This window comes from Lissotriton vulgaris, chromosome 6, assembly GCF_964263255.1.
Source record: "Lissotriton vulgaris chromosome 6, aLisVul1.2, whole genome shotgun sequence".
In the NCBI taxonomy this organism is placed as follows: Eukaryota; Metazoa; Chordata; class Amphibia; order Caudata; family Salamandridae; genus Lissotriton; species Lissotriton vulgaris.
In genome coordinates this window covers 544,536,399-544,554,661 of record NC_141694.1, presented here as the reverse complement: position 1 = coordinate 544,554,661, position 18,263 = coordinate 544,536,399, and the positions used below count along the sequence as shown (strand labels likewise).

The 18,263-nt window shown below is 44.5% G+C and overlaps 1 protein-coding gene across 1 annotated transcript in view; it reads right to left on the bottom strand.

Moving 5' to 3' along the window:
- Positions 1–18,263, bottom strand: part of BCKDHB (branched chain keto acid dehydrogenase E1 subunit beta) — a 995,115-nt gene that overhangs the window by 761,546 nt on the left and 215,306 nt on the right. Inside the window, exon 4 of the mRNA XM_086926548.1 lies at positions 366–499. Coding sequence (XP_086782674.1) covers positions 366–499 — 134 coding nt within the window. The remainder of the gene's footprint in view (positions 1–365; positions 500–18,263) is intronic.

The window sequence follows — 18,263 nt, the reverse complement described above, 5'->3', positions numbered from 1 at the left end:
TACCCATCAGCTTCAAAGCACAGCGGAATGATTCACAAAACCTCTGAAGCTTTACCATACTACTTTATGACCTGGCCCACAGAACACATCATCTGTGTGAGCATATGGGACAGGGTGTCAGAGCAATAATGGGGATTTCAACTCTGGTGTTTCGACATTCATGCAAACTATCGTAGATAACAGTGTCAAAGTGAAAGACTGCCACAAACTTGTATCAATCTATTTAAGCATCAGTTGCATTCCGTGAATTGTGGCCACATTAAATTAATACCGTCATATTGGATTTCAAAAGCTGCATGATGTTTTATTAAACTTGGCCTCTTAAGGATTGCAACAGCTATGTAAGTTTCCTGAAAAGCACTAACCTGATCAAATGCTGGGAAGATATAATCTGCAAACTGTATTTCTGCAATGGATGTAGCACCAGCAGCTGCAACACCAATTCCAAATCCCACAATTCCTTGTTCACATAATGGAGTGTTAAAAACTCTATCTTTACCTGAAAAATAAAGCACAAGCACTTTAGAATTTTAAACGCCATGCACTTTGCCTTTTCTATGCTACCTCTAATACATACTTTATTGCTATAAGAAATTATGCATTCACAAAGACAAAATCGCCAGGAAGAAATGATCAAATGAAGAAACAGCTCTAAATAGTTAAACACTTGCCCACAAAGCAACACATAATTTATACTCCTGTAGCTATTTGTAATTTGAGGCTTTCAAGTCTTGACTTGCCTGTCTCTCATATTAAAGTGAAGTTTATACAGGCACGAAGAGTGATTTAATTTTTGTAGAGATGTGCTGCAACTGGACTGCTAATCAGGTACCATTGGAAAGCAGTTATGGAAAGAACTACACCTAAGCCTTGGTGGTGAACCAATGTGTGTGCAATAAATAATCAGACAGACCTCTAGAATAACTAGGTTGAATCAAGTAGGCTTTTGTGGCTCTAATGTGGCTATATTTACTTAATAACTTTGCTTCTTTCAGGGTTAGACGGTCTTAACTAGGTAAAATGTCAGCAGGGCCTAGAGGCTTTGGTTTTTCATATCATCTATAAATAGTAGAGTACTCAAAACTAAACACAAATCAGTGGGGCTCAGGCCACCCAGTCACCGATGAGCCAGGAGTCAATAAATCAACGTAGCCGATGACCGGGTGTGCAGAACCTTCACAAACAATGTTGCCTACTACAATTGATATTTTGAGAGACATACTTCAATGTGGCGTGGCATGGCTTGGCATGGCCGGGGCTGCTCCCAGCCCTCGCTTTCCCCATAACTGTAGTTTAGAACAGATGCCTCTTTACCACTTTTTAAAGTCCTTTTAGCCAAACAGTATTTAGTTAGGCGGGCAGGAAGTTATCAAGTGAAACATACCTATGAAGCGCAACTTTACCAACTTTACAGATCCTTTTGAGTACAGAAGTAACCGGACATAATTTGCTCAAATTTATGAACCACAAGCCTCAGCTAAAAAATCCAGATTTTCAGACCTTTGCTTAATTAAAGAAACAGAGATTTAGGAAAGGCCTGAAAACCATACTTTTCTAAAGGTAACCGCAGATGTTGTACTCAAGAAAATCTTCAAAGTCAGAAAATAGAGTTGGATAAAATATTTCAGCGGAAATCAAAATTGGCTAAAAAACACCTTTTGTGCTTTCAGTTCGCCTGCGGTGTGAAATGTTATTTTACTTTTCAGATTTCATATCACCATGGCTTATATTTAGCCCCAGTGACGGTTCAGCATCCCTCCCTCCCGTCCCTATTGCATTACAAATCCACATCAAGAACATCACTCATCTCTTTGCATGCATTTACGACAGGAGTCATTACATCTCGCCACGAATAACTACATCTCGGTAAAGTACATCAGGAGTACCATTCGCATCACAGATAAGCATTATTCCTTGCCCCTAATAAATATAAATTATACACATCTTTTTTTCAATTCAATTATTGTTTTAAATTACACCAATAACACGATTTTTAAATGTAATTTAATTAAAATTAATTTTAATGTAATTCTTAAATACTTTAAAATGTATGTTTTACTTAATACAATATAATTTTACTTTATCCTCCCCTGAATTCTAATGACCCCTTAATACTCCTACTTCTACATACAATCCATCCCTAAGCCCTCAAAACTCCTCATAAACCCTATACATGACACATCCCTGAACCCTAAAAAATCTGCACTACCCCTTATACAAAACCTCATCCCTAAAGATTCCTTAATATCCCTAAAAACCTAACCATCACAGAACCTAAACTCCTTTCTAAACCTAGACAGCACATATCCCTGAACCCTAAAGATTCAGTTCTACCAAACATCCCTGACCCTAAAAGGCCTTATTATCCAAACACTACCCATCCCTGAAACCTAAAAATCCCTTACAAATTATATTATTAGAAATGTATTACTAAAAAACAATTTGTAAAGTGCAGCGTTCCTCTCACGGGTATCATGCCGCTATCCAATCGATCAGTTTACACAGGTAACTTATCATAAGCAGTTTTATACCAAGAAACCAAAATTCTACTTTATCTAGTTGGGGAAAAACCATGACTTTGGATTCTTCCTAAAACTCAGCAAGTTCCTAGTTGCTCCCAAGGCATGCAGCAAGTTATTCCAAAGTGGTGCTGCCTTAACCTGAAAGGATATCCCATCCATTCTGGCATTTTTAAATCTTGGCACAAAGACCAGATATGCAGAAGAAGATCTTTAAAACTTTAAAGGTCTATACTAGCAGAACTTTCTTTTAGTAACGTTGATCCAGTTCCATTTAGGGCTTTGTGAACTATACACATGGTCACAAAAATACACCTTTCCTTAACAGGTAGCCAGTGGAGGTCCTTCAAGGTACCGGAAGCAGAGTCAGATCTTGTTTTATTTAGTGCTAGATTAGCAGCCATCACTTGAATTCTTTGGAGTCTTTGAACAAGGTATTCTGGAGCTCCTAGTAGGAGTGAGTTACAATAGCCTAGTCTGTTTAACACTGCACCACCAGCTTCCTAGCTGGAGGTGGCGGTAGAGGAACGATTTTTCGAAATGTATAATAGGTCCATGGCAGGTAGGCACAGTTTTATTGACATGAGCTTACATAGAGAGCTTCTCATCAATCTGGACTCCTAGATTTCGAACTGATTGGGCTATAAGTAAGTCGGAGTCATTTATCCATGGCAAAAAGTTGCTCGGAAGTTGATCGGGTATCTTGCCGAGGGAGCAGAACAGAAACTCAGTCTTACTTCCATTGAATTTAAGTGCATTTCTGCTAAATCAATTTGCCCCCAAAAAAGTATATCCATATATTACTTTCAACAACAAATATTTGAATAAATTCACATTTATAAATATATCATTCTATTTTTTTACATTATACATTAATTATCTTTCTAAGTATTTATTTTAATTTAAATTTAAGGTCAAATAAATTTATATAATTTCAATACAAAATTACAAATTAAAGGAAGAGAACCTTAATAGTATATAAGCAGATGTGCAGGTACGTTTTTATATTATTACAACACCTACCTATAACATCACTTTAACCTTTGTTTTTTTCAATAAATGTCAGCTTTTTTAAATCATATTCCCACAACTTTATCAGCAAGCATAGTTTTAGGTCATGTTCAGCGTGTGGTTGGCCGTTGGGCAAGACCTATAATCAGGAATTGTGCCCAACTCCCAACGGGCAGCCAACCCTACCACGTATGGCCTCTGCCAACCCCACGAGGCCGGCCATCCTGGCCTTTGACAGTGTAGTGCGTGGCACTGGCCAAAGACCCTATTGTTCCTCCCCGGACATCACCTGCAACTTTTTATGCTCTTTCTATTTTTTTGCAGTACCGCTGTACACTACAGTTTTGCAAAAGTACACAAGCTTCACTTACTGATACGTAAGGAGTCCTGCAGTACTTCACTAGGGCCACGTTGGGTCCCAAAGGAGTACCGCAGGACCCCCAGCATGATTTTTTTTTGTTGCTTTTTAGTCCCTACTGGATTCCTCTGAATGGCGCCCAGAATTGACAGGTAGTAAGGGAACCTCTAACATTCCCCTCTTAGTTGTGATTTTAATTTTAAATTCCGATGCATGACCCAGTCCATGAGCCCAACAGTCCAGGTATCACTATTATTTAACACGTCTGAATGGCTTTACACCAAGTAACGAAAAGCAAGCTCTCTGAGTAAAGTTAAAATATCTGCCAAATTGGGTGCACTTCTGTTCGACCTTTTTTCTGTATCGCTTTGCAAAACTTCCTATTGGAATTAACATATGAAAACGTTTTAGAACCCCCCTTTTCTCAGCCCCTGCTTGACAGATCACCCCAAACTTTTCCAGTTTTATTAAGATTTGTCAAGTGGCACCAATGTTATTAGCTAAACAAAAAACCCTCTTAGTGTGGAAACTCTGCCCGAACTGTAACTACACATTGGTGTATATATAAAAGCATACATACACACATTTACACATCTGCATGACCAATGCCACCAATAGTATAAATACCAACTTTCTCAAACTCAACAATGACAGCAGAAGTTGAGATCTTCATAAGAACACCTTGCCATGGGTCTCCATGTGGTGGCCGATCAAACTGTACCCAGCCCCATCACCCGCTCTATGAACTTCAGGATCATCAACCGCAATCTGTACAAGACATCGCAAGTCATCCCTGTCACAGCATCCTGCTTACACACCATGAAGAGGCTGAGAAAAAACTTCCAACCAACGCCCACAAAATTGTCACACAAACACCCTTCCAACTATAAAGCTGTACTATTGGAACACCATCTATGCCGGAATCATCAATCATCTCTTCAGAAGACTAAAGACCATTCAGAAGGCAGAATCCAGTATCACCCCCAACTTCCAATGCAGTACTCTCATCACGTCACACATCAAGAAGCTCCGGTGGCTACAAACACACAACTGCTCACAGTTAAAACTCCCCACTCACGTCATCTGAGCTCTACACAGCACTGGCCCGGCCTACCTTAATAGATGCATCTCTATTCACAAACAATCCAGAACCCTCCTCTCGGCTGGACTCGTACTTGAATACATACCATGCAGTACCAGATACAGAGGTCAGGCCTCGTCCACCCTCACTCCTCAAGCATGGTACAACATACCATTACACGTCAGGGCCTCCTCCTCACTCCTTTAGTTCTACAAGAAGATGAAGCCATGGCTTTTCAAACAGCCCCCTGCCTGCAGTGAGGTTAGACAATCACCTGCTGAGCACCAAGATACTCTGACGGGTGATAGCACGCTCTACGAATTTACATAATGTAACATTTATACAAGTTACTTAAAACTGTTAAATTGTCACCCACCTGCAAAGTAAAAGACTAAAATCATAAATGCGATGCAAGGATGCCTGATGTGGAGCCTAAAAAGTAAAGATAACATATCCATGTCAAGCATTCCATTGGCACACTGGAAGCACCATTCCCTAGCAGGAAGAAGTGCCACACACTGACTTCCCTCTGGATTCAGGCCCTTCATCTCCATTTATCATACACTGCAGGTTTCACTACTGGTAAATCTTCTCCTGGAGAAGTTCCTTTAATGAGCACTTTCAAGGAATCTGGTAATGTAATGAAAGATAAGTCAAGGTAATTACACTGCCTGACCCCTGCCAGGTCTCTTAAAACTGCTCCAGCAGGAGGATGTGCTAGGACTGAGATCTGGCGTGCATAAAGATTGAAGTTAAGGTCCTAAATCTAGAAGGGAACCTGTGTGTGGCTTACCTACCTGTTGGAATGATTGGTCGAAACACTGTAATAAGTCCTCCCCATGCTCCCCATTCATCCTAGAATTCGGATGCTGATTCTGCTAAAAGGTACATTTGAACCAGGATTTGCAAAACTTCCCCAATCCTAGTAATTTTCTTCTTCTCCCACTCATTGCTTAATCTTCCTTAAAATACCACCCACAGTGGCAGAAAGTGTCACTGTTAAATTCAGTTAAATTGGCTTTAAAGAATGTTTTCAACTTCTATTTGGACTAAATAGTTCAAATTAGAGGAACAAATGTACAACAATATTGCAGAACAAGTACTTGGACCTATCACAGCTATTGTTCGTTGTTAGACCTGGCTTCTCCAGCAGGTTTATCCCCAGATTTGTTTGCTTTTTGGCCTCCTACTTTGGACCCTATTTTTGTTTAATGACTCTGAGCACTTTACCGTTGCTGATCAATGCTAAAGTGCATATGCTCTCCCTGTAAATTGTATTCATGGATTGGAGAACCCATGATTGGCATATTTAATTTACTGGTAAGTCCCTAGAACAGTGCACTGTGTGTGCCCAGGGCCAGTAAATCAAATACTGCTAGTTGGCCTGCAGCACTGATTGTGCCACCCACATGAGCAGCATGCAAATGTAACTCAGACCTGCCACTGCAAGGTCTGTGCACAGTTTAGTACTGCCATGTTATGCTGTTGGAGTTGGCCTGCAGTGGCTGCTTCTGTCTTGGGCAGGGAAAGGACTGGGCTGTGCTTTCATCATCCTGCTGTAAGAGTTTTCTCCAAGGGCATGAAGTGGAGATTGCCTCCTGTTTTTGAAGTCTCAGGGATACACAGACTTCACCCCCAGCTCCACTGAACTTCCTTGATGGGAGTTCTGGCCCGTCAGGAGGTGACTGCTGCAGTTCTGGGCATCTGGTGTTTGTTCCTGCTGTTAGGAGCTGGGCACAATGCAACTAAGAGAAGCGCGACGCATCCACACTTGTTTCCAACGTATTGCCGAAGAAACCGACACAGCGCCTGCCTGCGGCTCGAGAAATTGCTGCACGCCACATCAAGTGCACCAATCTACGAAGGCCGCGATCACCGCACCGATTCCGACACAGGCCCTGCTGTGCGGCTGCATGAACCAAGCGACGCATCACCTTCATTGTGTGTAAGGAACCGACGTATCACCTTCCCTACGATCCTTCTTGTTTGTGCAGGTAACACATACAAGGTACTTTGTGTGAAAAGTGTAGCATCAGCAATTTGCTTTGAACAGACCTGTTTAGACCTTTCGAAAGTCCTATTTTTATTACGGAATGTGGATTTTTGTAATTTGGTCTGGTTTGGTTTAGATAAAGATCACTTATTTTTCTTAACTGATGTGGTGTCCATTTGTAGTGTTTTCACTGTATTACTGCACAAATGCTTTACAAACTGCCTCTGAAATAAGCCTGTCTGCTTGTGCCAAGCTACCAAGGGGGTGAGCAGGGATTATTTTGGAAGTATATCCCTGTTACCCTGACTAGGAAGAAGGGTCCCTACTTGGACACAGGTGCAAACCATTGCCAACTAGAGACCCCATTTCTAACATTCATTTAGACCTCCTTGAAACATATAGAAGATATTGTTTGTAATATACAAATGATTAAAAAATGAACACTTTCGCCTACTAGAACATGTCAGTATTGTTTACATTTTCAGCACACAGTAGAATGCATGTCGGGTCATCCAATCTGTAAGACACGCCTAAGGTCAACAAGTGGATTCAGCCATGGGGCTCTTCGCAACCTGCTCTGTAGTTCACATACTTTAGTTGGATAGTTTCACCCAAGTGGCACCATAGCATGCAGTTCACATATTGAATCTTCTGTCAGAATTTTCATTCTAAAGCTGCAGGAAAGATGATCGTTATGCCTCCACTGACAAGAGTAACACATTTCGAGTTCAACACCCAAACATTTACAGTTCACATTTGATTTGCCTTAACGTTGCTGCTAATCAAAGTCGTATAATCTTGAAAGACTAAAAAGTTCAGGAAACGCGATTTTATTAAACACATTGCAAATATACGTGTTCTCTTTGCATTGGCATATTTTCTTAATATTATATGCTTGTCCAATTTCGACACCACCAGATGCTATTTTGATGAGAGAGATGTATTTCCAACAGGAAATTAATGTTTTCAATCTTCACTTCTAGAGTGCGCCATTACCAAACTACAGAATTCCCTGACATAAGGTCCTCCTGTGCCAATGTTATCTTTCCTCAAGAACATTAGGTCATCGAAAGATTAAAACGAACAAGGTAAACAATGAGATTTTATGGATTTCAGTCACTTGGCTTCGCTTAAAGATTACACTGTGCCAACATGTTAAAAACATACTTTTTACTATATAAGGAAATACATTTATTAAAAAAAAGTGAACATTAAGACAACTCCCTGTACCTTCGAGGAACTAAAATCTGAAAGATAATAAGACAATGTCGACCACAGAGACATAGTAGGTGGAAACAATGTTTACGTTACATGAATGCTCTTTGTTTAATTGAGTAACGTTTAGAAGGAATGTGAACGACTCCAAGCAGGACAACTAGAAAACCAAGACAGAACCAAAGACAGCTTGCTATCTTATCCCAGCTATTTAAGGCAACACAAATCTAGATGCTTCTTGGGAAATGGCTCCATTAGTAGCTCTGTCTTTGTTGAGAATCCAGAATAGTCTGGTTAAGTTGAACCATAGCTGCCAAGGTTTCAAATTCCTATGTGTGACATTTTAATATTTTCAGTGTAATTATGAGTGACATTTCAATGATTATGAGTGACACTTTTTCACGAGCGAAATCAAGCACTGAAGATGAGGGACACATAAATATCAGAAATTACACCCATTTGAGCAACAAAAAACTCCAGGAACATCTTAAAACTCCTGCAAAGCACCAGAAATGGTCTCTGTCGACGTGGGACCTGGCCCAACAGGAAGGATGTGTGAGGCCTCAACATGAACAAGTTACACACCAAGGCATCTCAGCTGGATAAGTGCCACACTCTCAGCTGATTCACGCGCAGACAGGCTGACGAGCACCATTTTGCATTGTCCAGTCACAGGCCGAGGTTTGCGCAGTAATCTCCAATACAACATAGCCGACACCTTATTATTGTCAGAAACCTGCTTTAAATTACCCCCGGCATTTTGAGAAATAAACCGCAAACGTAAAGGAGGAGACAGAAACACACACCTCGTCACAGCTCTAACCACGGCCGTCAGCCAGTTGCCCATTAGCTATTCTCATTCTTTTAGCATTACATTTACAACTACAGTGACATTGCAGACTATACTGTCCTGTTTTCAACATGCTGTAGATTACAGGCTGTTCATTAAGACATTACATGCCATTAACTGCAGACTACACATGTATACATTTGTAAAAGGTGGAGGGAGAGGGATGAAAAGAAAGAAGAAAATAGGAGGCGGTAGAAGAGGGAAGGAGGGAGACAATGGGAGTAGGGAGAGGGGGGAGGAGGTAGATAAAAGTAGGAGAGAGTTGATAGAGGGAAAGAGATAGAAAAAGAAAGGGTATAGGTGATATTGGAGGAGCGAGAGAGATGGGCAAAAATCTGAAATGGAAGTGGAAAAGCAAATGTGAGGCATTTGACATGGCTATTGCAGAAAGTAAATATAGCCAGAGGTGCGCTGGCCTGCTTGGTTAATTTATAGATACGATCTCGGTTATGGGATGGAAAACGAATGTGCTGCTCTGCTGTGAATAACTGTACTGTTGCCTGGAAGCTGGACGAGCACCCTGGACCTTCCGATAAGTAGTGTGTGTGGACCCCCAAATGTGGGTCATACAAAAAGTGTTCCATCTTTGCTGAAGGGACCCTGTCTTTATGGGCTCTACAGGTTCCGCTGTGCATCCTAAAGTAAATGATCATTGAGCATTGAGGTTGCCAGGGAGTGGTGAGCAGAAATGGTTCAAGTGCAACAAGTAAACCTTTATATGTTTGCTTTGTGCTGTACATTTAAAGAGACAGTTGGCAGTGAGTTTTCTCTCCTCCGAGCCGGTGGAAATTGCTCTAGCACTGAGCTCATTCCCAGCTTCTGACTGAAAGATCCAGGGTTACCAGACCACAGACAGAATGTCGATTTTTTCGGAAAGCAGGCTGCATGCATTAAACAAAATTCCTTCGCAGCTCTGTGGGAGTCAGTCAGGGTGAAGGGGTAGTAGCTGGATGACAGGTAGCGATGTGCAGGCACCAGTGGGCACGCCACCCATGGCAGACGTCTCACCCTCAGACTGCACCCCAAGTCTGTTTCTCCGATTATTATATTTTTGAGCGTGAGGCGGAGGGGCCGGCTGAGAGCTTCCTTCTGTTCTAGGCCTGTGACTGTGAGAGGCCTGTGAGAGGCAGCCCCTGGACCATATGGTGCAGCGTGATCGGCTCTATGCCTACGGAGCAAAACTGGAGGGGATCACGGCGAGGATGGGTCAGAAGGTACAGGTCAGCTCAGAGGCATGGGAATGAAGGTTAGTAATTAGGGAAAGTCTCAGGGAGGAAGACAGCGAGCAGGTGCAGGTCAGCTCAGTGAGCCTCCCCCTGGGCATGGCAGTTTTAGTAATTAGGGAAAGTCTTCAGGGGAGAATCCAGCTGGGCCGGTATGAATGCACGTGTGACGGAGCAGAGTAAAATTATATTATTTATATAATAAAGGGTGTCGATCGACATTAGATCATGCAGCCACGCCCGGACACTACAGATCTTCTGAGCCACTGACTGCAGGCAGCTGCTGATCGCGCGCTGCCTGAAGGAATTGTTCAATCGCACATACCGTGTTTTAGCTGCATTTCACCACTTTCTCACGTACTTCTCTGCCAGTAATTCTTGCAGCGACTCTGCTCTGCGCGGTAGGCTCAGGCGGCAGGCCTTGAGCCACCATGCAATCGCTGTTTGCCGCCCGACTTACTCAGTCCTCCGAGCCAGGCCATTCAGGTCCTCCAGTGATAGTCCTGATCCCTGCTGCTGCAACGGTCACTCCTGTATGGCTCTCTTTTCAATTTTATATCACCGCGGGCGGCGCGGCTGAGGCTCAAATATTTACTGCAGCTTTCTGACTGAGAAGCTGAGCCACGCGGCGGCCGACGGTGTCCACAGACAGCGCTGCTGCTCCATGACGTTTAGACGCAAAGTAGTCCAGCCCCCTCCCTCAAGTTAACTCTCAATCAGCAGGGCATGACCCCCCGTCCTCAATGCACACAAGTAAATGTTTCACTTTCAGCCACTAATAATTCAGCCAGCCGCGAGCGAGCCCTAAGCATGATATAATGAGAGCAGTGCGCGCTGCCAGCTGCCACTCCATTTTAATAGTTTTAGGTAGCGCTAACGGCTTGAGTGACAGCTGTGGGGCTCTGCCTAAATGCGTGACAATACATTTCAGTGCGGTGATGCGCAGCACCGCACTGAAATGCGTTAGTGTCACACACGATGCGTGATACTTGGCAGAACTGAGGACCATCAAAGTATGGGGGCAAATATAATATACAAGGCAGTGGCTGCTCCTCCGCTAAGGTGGAGGAGCGTCACCCTACTGCTTTGCACACAGACCAATCACAACAATGCTTTCCAGAGTTGCGATTGGCTTAGGAGAGTTTGGGTGTTTCATTTTCCAGTTCAACCCAGAGGGGAGAAAGATAGACGTGACGATAAAGTTCTTCTTTTTCTTTTTATACACCCCCTTTGCCTTTCCCATTCCCGACAACCATGATCCGTGCCAGCTGCCATTGATACAAGGTCTTCATTATCCAAGATACCATGTGGCACTATCACCTGCAGAGAAAGAAAAATCCAATATTAACAGCAAACAACTCATCCCTTTGCATATCTAATTGGCTGAAAGTAAAATAAAAAAACACAAAACTTTTAATTGCTGGCGGGGACAGAGCGTGGGACATGAGGAAAGACTGATAGTGTATGTCTTGGATGGCAAAGTGGACAAAAAGTAGCAAAAATAAATGGTATGACACGGCCAATACCGGCAGCGTCAATTCATCTTTTCTTTTCGTTTTTTGATATTGTAGGACTAGACGCAATACAGATAGAGGAAATGGGGGTCGGGAGGTAAAACAGAGAGATGAATGGCGTGCAGGAGAGGCCGGGAGCACAAACACATGCACTCGCATGGAGTGCTTCAACAGAAAAGAAACCAAGCATTTGCAATGCAATAGGTCTTACATTTGCGAGAGTTTAAGCTATTGGCATTGTAAATGAAAATACTTTTATTTATGTGTTTTGAAAACCAACGCATAAATAAAAGGCATTGTCATTTATAATGGCAATAGCTCAAACTCTCACAAATGCGCAACCTCACATGAAGCATATTAAAAGGGAGGGGGTGGGGTAGGCAAATTCTGCAGTTGGGGAGGCCCATGTGTTAAAGGGAAAGGCTCAGCTGTGCAAGCAGCGCCGACAAAGTGAATATGATGAGCCGTGTCTAAAGAAAGGGGTGCACCCGCCATTAAAGTGAAAGCGTGGCATGGGGTGCTTTCACAAAAAAAACATTTGTTTGTGAACTTCACTGTAGTGTTCCGGGGCGCGTAAGCTGCGGTCTAGATGACCCGCGTCCTGGAGCGTCCCTGCGCTGACGCGTGATGTCACGCGCCGGGGCCTATAAATAAAGAGGCGTGGCTACGAATAGTCAGTCGGAGCCACGTGTAGAAGGTCACCTCGGCTCCTGTGATTATTAGCGTAACGCGGCCGCTGCTCTAGCGCTAGCCCAAGCACCAACGCTACACTGGTGACGAGGGTATTAACGAACCCACCCTCTCACCGGCACGAAGCCATTGTCGTACCACAGTCTCTACGCACTGCGAATGCCAAGGGGGAGCTCATTGCTGCTAGGCCCAATCCACAGGCACAGTAGCCCTGCTCAACCCACAGCCGGCGAACGGAGAAACGGAGCGTCGGCATAGCCGGGGGAGGCAGTCACGGTGCATCCTACGCCGACAAAGGTGGTGAGAACAGCGCGCTACGCCGCCACCCCTACCAAGAGCCACCCCGCAGCCGACAAATACGTGCATCGCCACCGGGGCCTCAGAGCCAGGCAGGGAGAGTGCACCGGGCATTGTAGGGGACGATACCACCCCCCAGCAAAGTGACTGGACTGCGGCCTCATACCATAGGCGTCGCAGAGCTCGACAGCACACCGCGCACGTGCCAAAATGGCGTCCATTCCCGCCCTAGAGCCGTTCGCAGTTGACGGTGCGCCGTCATCCCTCGCCCCACGGTGGAGGGATTGGACAGACCGCCTCCAAATATATTTCGAAGTAGCGGGAATTTCGAGGGAAAGGCGCAGAGCCCTGCTCCTACACCTTGGTGGCAAGGACATACATCGCATATACAAAACACTGACGGAGGCCACCCCAAAGACATACCAAACGCTCTTCACAGCTCTGACCGCCTACTTAAACCCATGGCGAGCAAAGATTATGAGTTCATATTACACCAAGCAAAACAAGAGGCCGATGAATCCCTAGACGCGTTCCAAGGCAGACTAAAAGAGCTAGCCAGCTCCTGCAGGTTCCGGGACGAACAGGAAGAGATCAGGGGGCAGATCATCCAAGGCTGTTTCTCGTCGAAACTCCGTGTTGCCATACTCCAAGAAGATGACAAGCCCATTGCGGATATCCTCAAACTGGGTCGATCTAAAGAACTATCTCAGGCAAGAGCGTCCCATATGAAGTCGGCCCTACACCGACCTATCAAACTTGAACAAGCCCACACAGCAGAAAAAGTGAACGTGGTGAGGCCAAAAGGGAAACAAACAGGCGGGAGGAAGCCACCAGACAAAAGGAAGGAGTGTAGTTATTGCGGTGGCCAGCCACACCGCATGCAAGACTGCCCAGCAAGAGGGAAGAAATGTAGCGCATGCGGGTGGATGAACCACTTTGCGGCGATATGCAGGTCCACGAAAGCCAAGAAAGAAGCCGCACATGTGGTGAGAGAAGAAAGAGACAGTGAAGACATGGACGATGACACGGAGGACTATCCAGTCCACTACGTGTACGCCATTGACGAACCAAAAAGAAAGAAACGGCGGCTCCAGAAATGCTGCATCATGATTAACCAGCAGGAGGTGAGAGCCACAATCGACACAGGGGCATCTATTGAGCTAATGGCGGCAAACGTATACAACCAACTGCAGGCAAAACCGCCGCTACGTGAGGTGAAGATCCAGGTGTTCGCATACGGCCAGAAGACACCCATCCCCCTGATCGGATGCTTCAAGACAGAACTAAGACACCAAGAGGCCACAGTGCCCACCACGATCTACGTCACGAAAGAAGGCAGTGGCATGCTGCTAAGTGGTCAATCGGCAGCAGATCTAAAGCTCATATCCTATGCTCTGGCAGTACTAGAAGAAGAACTTGACACCATCATGGAAGAGTTTGAAGACGTGTTCAAGGGCATCGGATGCCTAAAAGGGAAGGAAGTATCTCTCCACAATGACCCATCAGTTCAACCAGTCGCACTGAGGCATCGGCGCACTGCGTTCCATTTAAGGAAGAAAGTGGAAGTCTAACTTGAAACACTGGAAAAGAAAGGGATCATAGAAAAGGTCAGTGGACCTACTCCATGGGTATCCCCCATAGAAGTGGCCCGAAAACCCAAGCAGCCTGGACAAGTCCGCATCTGTGTCGACATGCGTCTCCCAAACGCAGCGGTGAAGAGAGAACGGCACCTGACCCCCACTATAGACGATATCCTCGGCGAACTCAACGGGGCGAAGTGGTTCTCCAAAGTAGACTTCCGGTCGGGCTATCATCAATTACCGCTCCACCCAGATTCAAGATACATCACTACTTTCTCCCCCACGTAGGACTGAGACGATATCGGCGCCTCAACTTTGGAATCTCGAGTGCCGCGGAAGTATTCCAAAACACCATCCGTGAAGTCCTTAGCGGGCTCCCGGGAGTCCTGAATGTGAGTGATGATATACTCATCTATGCGACGTCAATTGAAGAGCACCACCAAAGACTACGGGGGGTTCTACAGTGGATCAAAGAATCTGGTCTGACCTTACACAAGGAGAAGAGCCAATTCCTGCAGCGGAGAATCAGTTTCTTTGGGTACACACTCTCAGACCATGGAGTGGCACCTGATCCAGATAAAGTGAAGGACGTCCAGGAAGCCCCGGCCCCCACGAATGTGTCAGAAGCTATAAGTTTCCTGGGGATGGTGAACTTCTGTGGTCGCTTCATCCAGGATCTCTCCAACCTCACCAAGCCACTTCGAGAATTGACCAAATCAGCCACCATGTGGCAATGGGGCCCAGAACAAGAGAAAGCATTCCGGGACACCAAGGCAGCCCTGTCGGCGGACACCACCCTCTCCTACTTCGACCCATCCAAGTCCACCAACGTAGCTGTGGACGCCAGCCCCTTCGGGCTAGGAGCAGTGCTAACGCAACATCAGAACAACGGGGAGTGGGCACCCATCGCCTACGTCAGTCGCTTGCTGACAGACACGGAGCAGAGGTACTCGCAGATTTTAAGAGAGGCCATAGCCATACATTGGGCCTGCCGACATTTTCACGTCTACGTTTACGGCCACCCCTTCACGGTAACCACGGACCACAAACCTCTCTTGCCGCTGTTCCAAAGCACAGTATCAAAACCGCCTCCCAGAATCGAGAAGTGGATACTCCAGCTACAGGGGTATGACTACCGAGTGGAATACAAGCCAGGGTCAACAAACCCTGCAGACTACCTGTCAAGACACCCCCGGGAAGCCACTCTGATAGAGAAGGAAGAAGCGGAGGACACCGAGGAGTATGTCCGGCTGGTGACGGAAAGATCCCGACCACTACCTATGAGCCTAGAGTCTATCATTGAAGCATCACAGAGTGACGAATGCCTCCAACTAATCGCCGATGCGATACAGTCAGGAAACTGGCGCTCCATCCAGGAATCCCTGGGCAAAAGAACTCCGCAGGCAAAGGCCACCCTGGAGTCCATCCTAAGAATCAAAGAGGAACTGTCTCTCGACAGCCAAGGATGCATCCTACGAGGTCCCCGTCTAGTCCTGCCAAGCAGCCTAACCCACCAAGCGTTGGAGCTAGCACATAGAGGGTTGCAAAACATTCACATTATACTGCCTACTTAAGTGGGTATTAACCCATTCGCAAACAGGAAGGGGTCCCCTTCCCCTTTGTGAATGTATACAACAACAAAAAAAATCAAGAACAGGCAGTGGTCCCACGGATCACTGCCTACTCTTAAAAAATGAAAAGAAAACTTTTCATTTTTGAAAAATATACCATTTACCTTTAAGTAAAACGGGCTATATTTAAAAAAATAATGTTGCTTTATTTAAAAGCAAACACAGACATGGTGGTCTACAGTGCCCAGCAGGCCTCCATCACTGTGTTTTTAGCGATTCCATAGGGTCGCAAATTGTGATCCTACCTCATGAATATTAATGAGGTATGTCAATTTGCGAACCACTGGGAATTGCAAACAGTGTAAATCACACTGTTGTGCATAGCGGTTTCCAATTTCCTAACAGAAAATCTTAAAATTTCGCTATTAGGTGATCTCAAACCTGAGTCTATATACATCTGGCCCATAGTAATTAGTAAAACGTATTTTTGCGGTCGCTAACTTTGAGATTTTGCAAATCGCAGAGTTGGCACAGATAAAATGGAATGTAAATCATGCCTGCAGCTCCAGTACTTTTTTCTAAACATGGGGCAAACTTGTTTTTATTTAAAACAATTACCAGTGCAGCAGTATGTTATTATTTGCAAAATACAGAAATGCAATGTGTCATTAACACAAGGCCGATATTGAACGGTTGTTCACAAGAACCGATCAGCTATCAAGTGCCCCGCTGAAATGTCAACATATGTTCACAACATATGCTGAAAGGATGTTTAGTCAGGAAACCAAGTATTGTTGTCATCCTGTTCATCCATATGAGTAATTAAACCAAGGCAGCCAGTATGAAAGCAAACAAACTAAAAAGCATCAGGCACTCCGTCTATTTATAGCCCTCCATTTATATGCTAATGAGATGTTTCCTAAAGGATAGTGTTCTTATTGCCTGCGTCAGCAGACTAGCTGAAAACAAGGGCATACAAATTCCGAAGGCTGACTCCTGACGACAGGTGCAAGACCTATCGCACATTATCGGAAAGCATCTGCGTCAGAGTTGGCGGAAGACATTATGGCGCTGTCAATTTCAATTAACCCACCGAGTTTTATAAATAGAATCCGCTTGCATCAGTACTCGCGCCTTCGCCAACACATGAGGGAAGAGCATGACAAACAAAGGGGCAGTTTTCCGACAACACGAGTGTGAGTCATGAAAAGCCATGAAAATTGATGAATGTGAAATACTCCTGATTTGTCAAGCTGTTGAATTTAATAACCTCACGAGTCACCTAGAAATTATAGGAGAGGAAATTAAATTGAGAGCTGTGAACAGGGGTCGCATTTTGCAGAATTATCAACTGTGTAAAAACTGACTTGCAAACTGTCACTAAAAAGTCCTTACAGGAGACTTGTGATGTTTTCATAGCAGAATGCTCCTAACTTAGACCAGTAATCTACTGATAACTCGACAGCTACCAGTAAGTAGTTCTCCTCTGTGCAGCCCAGGCTACGAACTTAGAAGCTTTTGCTTGGTTTTATTAATATATGTATACCAACATTCAGACTCTGTATTGAAGATGAAATCGTGTGTATTTTTAAAACTCGTAAGCTGATGTTTGCCAAAAGAAATCTGAATTTCGAAGTATATTTAAAGTTCATATTTGAGTGATAAAAGCAGATGGCGTAGGGGAGGTCTATTAATGATGTAATGATGTGGTCACTATTAAAACACTAATAATATTAGTAGTTCGTTTCTTATTACAGGCACAGTAGATCCTTCTCCTAGAGACTAATAAGTTAACTGACTTAAAACTGGCAGTCTGATAGCATTCTCCTTTAAGTGCCTTATTCGAAATAATCACCCAAACTCCAAGATGTAAGATGTAAGGCATACTATAGACAAGCATTTGCAATGCAATAGGTCTTGCATTAATTAAGTTTGAGCTATTGGCATTACTAAATATTGCAAAACCAATTGCAACAAAAGTCTATAAATTGTAGGCCCAAAAATGTGTGTTTATTTTTGTAGCAATGGTGGCATGCTGCGCTTTAGATGAATATGTTTAAAAGTAAAGTGCGCCATACTGCGATTGCTACAATAGTTAATTGTGGATGCGTTAACAATTGATGTGTGCACTGATGGCTGGCGGTGTGTGTGCCTGTAGAAATTGTGCACTGATGGCTGGTGGTGTGTGTGCCTGGTGGAATCGTGCACTGACGGCTGGTGGTGTGTGCCTGGTGAAAGCGTGCACTGACAGCTGGTGGTGTGTGTGCCTGTAGAAATTGTGCACTGATGGCTGGTGGTGTGTGTGCCTGGTGGAAGTGTGCACTGCCGGCTGGTGGTGTGTGTGCCTGGTGAAAGCGTGCA